The following is a 2,064-nucleotide window of genomic DNA, read 5'->3' on the forward strand; positions in this document are numbered from 1 at the left end:
GCTGACACTGTCCCCACCTCAGTAAAGCTCGCCATGACCCGGGTGGTGGGCGGGTCACAGGCCACGTGGGCACACAGAAAGCCAGAGGCCCCGGCCTCGACCCCAACATGAGCCTAAAGGCCACAGCCTCGAGGGAGCCAAGCCCTGAGCACAGGGTCTGCAGGCCCGGCCGGGGGTGCTTCCATGCAGAGCTGGCGCTGTCTTTCAGGGGGTCCCAGGCCAGCGTCCTCGAGGCCTACTCCTAACCTACCCTCTGGAACGCTGTTCTCTTCCACCCTTAACGTAAAAACTGAATTAAAGGACAACAGGAAACACACTTGCCACGCGGCCTCACCGCGCAGGCGCACTGGCCGCTCCCGCTGACTCATCACACGCACCACCGCCCGGCCGGGCTGCCCTCTCGGCCTTGACAGACAAAGGAGTACTGTGGTTGCAGCTCCAAAACTTCCCTGAGAACCTGGTCCTTGAGTTTCCCCTGGAGACTTCGAGCTTTCAGAAGCAAAAATAAATCACTTTGTAATACTTCACGCCCCGCACTCGCGTGGAGAAGTCAAGGCCTCCGGCCCGGCGAGCGCATCGCATCGAGGGAGACACGCATTTCCAGGCACCCCTCTGGGTAAACCCCCCGAGGCCGCCCTGGGCTGCCAACTAGAAGTCACTGTGAGTTGGGAATCTCCACTGGGAGGGCAGGGCAAGGGAGGTAAAAGATGGAGGCAAGTCGGGGTACCCCCGGTGCCCCGGATCAGCACGAGGGCTCCTCACACGAGGAGGACTAGACCTGGATGCCCCTCACGGCCTGCTTGATGCTCTCGAGGAGGTCCTTGTTCTCGGGGTTCTGGTAGCACTCCTGGTTGGAGTACATGTCGGTGAGGGTGCTTACATAGGCATCAAAATTCTGTTCGCATATTGGCTCCTAGAGAACAGAACCAGGTTATCGAGGCCCATCTGTGCAGGGGGCCCCAGGGTTTCCAGAAGCAAGGGAAATCGATGTGGGAAATCTCGGACCCACACGCCCACGCCACCAGAGACAAGCCCACGGACCCACCACGGGCGGCACTCGGGCTGAGACAACCACGGCCCAGGCTGCTCAGGGTGCCACAGCCACCATGGCCAGCTGTCTGCCCAGGCAGAACCCCCAGCTCAGGGCCCTTCCAGCGAGACCCCAGAGGCAGAGGGGCGCCCGCCCTCCCAAGAGCCCGAGGACGTGGCTGCCACGGGGCCGCCGCTACCTACCATGTGCGGAAGGCGGATGTTGGCAAGACTTTGGATGAGGGCTTGGCTCAGGCCGGACAGCTCCAGGAACAGGGCTTCGTTCTGCTCCTCGATGAGCCTGTTCTCCTCCTCGATGCTCTTCAGGCTCCTCTCCATGGACGAGATCTGCGCCAGACAGAGACGGGAGCTGCCTTCCGACGCATCCCCCGGGAGCGCACGGGGCGTGCCCGCTGGGCCACGCCTCACGTCCCTCTGTGAGAGGGTGAGGAGGCAGAGGCCCTGCCGCAAGTGAGGGCTGGCAGCACCCTGGTCCCTGGGTGGAGGAGGGGATGCAGTGACTGGGCCAGGGCGGGGGTGCCACGGCTTTATGTGCCCCACGGGGTGGAGAGGAGCACAGACTGAGGCACCTGGGCTCAAGTCCCAGCTGCTACTAGCTTCCTGTTCTTCCTCTCTGGTAGGGACACTGTACACACCTTGTGGGACGTCCACCTGCCTTTGGGTTTCCCCCACCAGAAAGACCAACCAAGTGCCTTATTAAAGCTGTGAAGGTGGGCTTCCCTGGTGGCACAGTGGTTGAGAGTCTGCCTGCCGATGCTGGTGGACGCGGGTTCGTACCCCGGTCCGGGAGGATCCCGCATGCCGCAGAGCGGCTGGGCCCGTGAGCCATGGCCGCTGAGCCTGCGCGTCCGGAGCCTGTGCTCCACGGCGGGAGAGGCCACAACAGTGGGACCCGCGTACAGCAAAAAAAAAAAAAAAAAGTAAAGCTGTGAAGGCAAGCAAAGCAGGCCGCTGCAGCTCTCTGCGACTCACGGCGGAACCAGCACGCCAGAGAGCATCCTGGGATTTCTGGCA

General features: G+C 62.5%; 1 protein-coding gene across 1 annotated transcript in view; it reads right to left on the reverse strand.

Moving 5' to 3' along the window:
• Positions 1–772: 772 nt before the first annotated feature.
• MYT1 (myelin transcription factor 1) overlaps positions 773–2,064 on the reverse strand; it is a 35,148-nt gene continuing 33,856 nt past the window's right edge. The window contains exons 20-21 of the mRNA XM_027086635.1: positions 1,234–1,377; positions 773–913 (exon numbers count right to left, since the gene is read on the reverse strand). Coding sequence (XP_026942436.1) covers positions 773–913; positions 1,234–1,377 — 285 coding nt within the window. The remainder of the gene's footprint in view (positions 914–1,233; positions 1,378–2,064) is intronic.

This window comes from Aethalodelphis obliquidens, unplaced genomic scaffold (genome assembly GCF_003676395.1).
Source record: "Aethalodelphis obliquidens isolate GAN/ISIS:26980383/991018 unplaced genomic scaffold, ASM367639v1 scaffold57, whole genome shotgun sequence".
In the NCBI taxonomy this organism is placed as follows: Eukaryota; Metazoa; Chordata; class Mammalia; order Artiodactyla; family Delphinidae; genus Aethalodelphis; species Aethalodelphis obliquidens.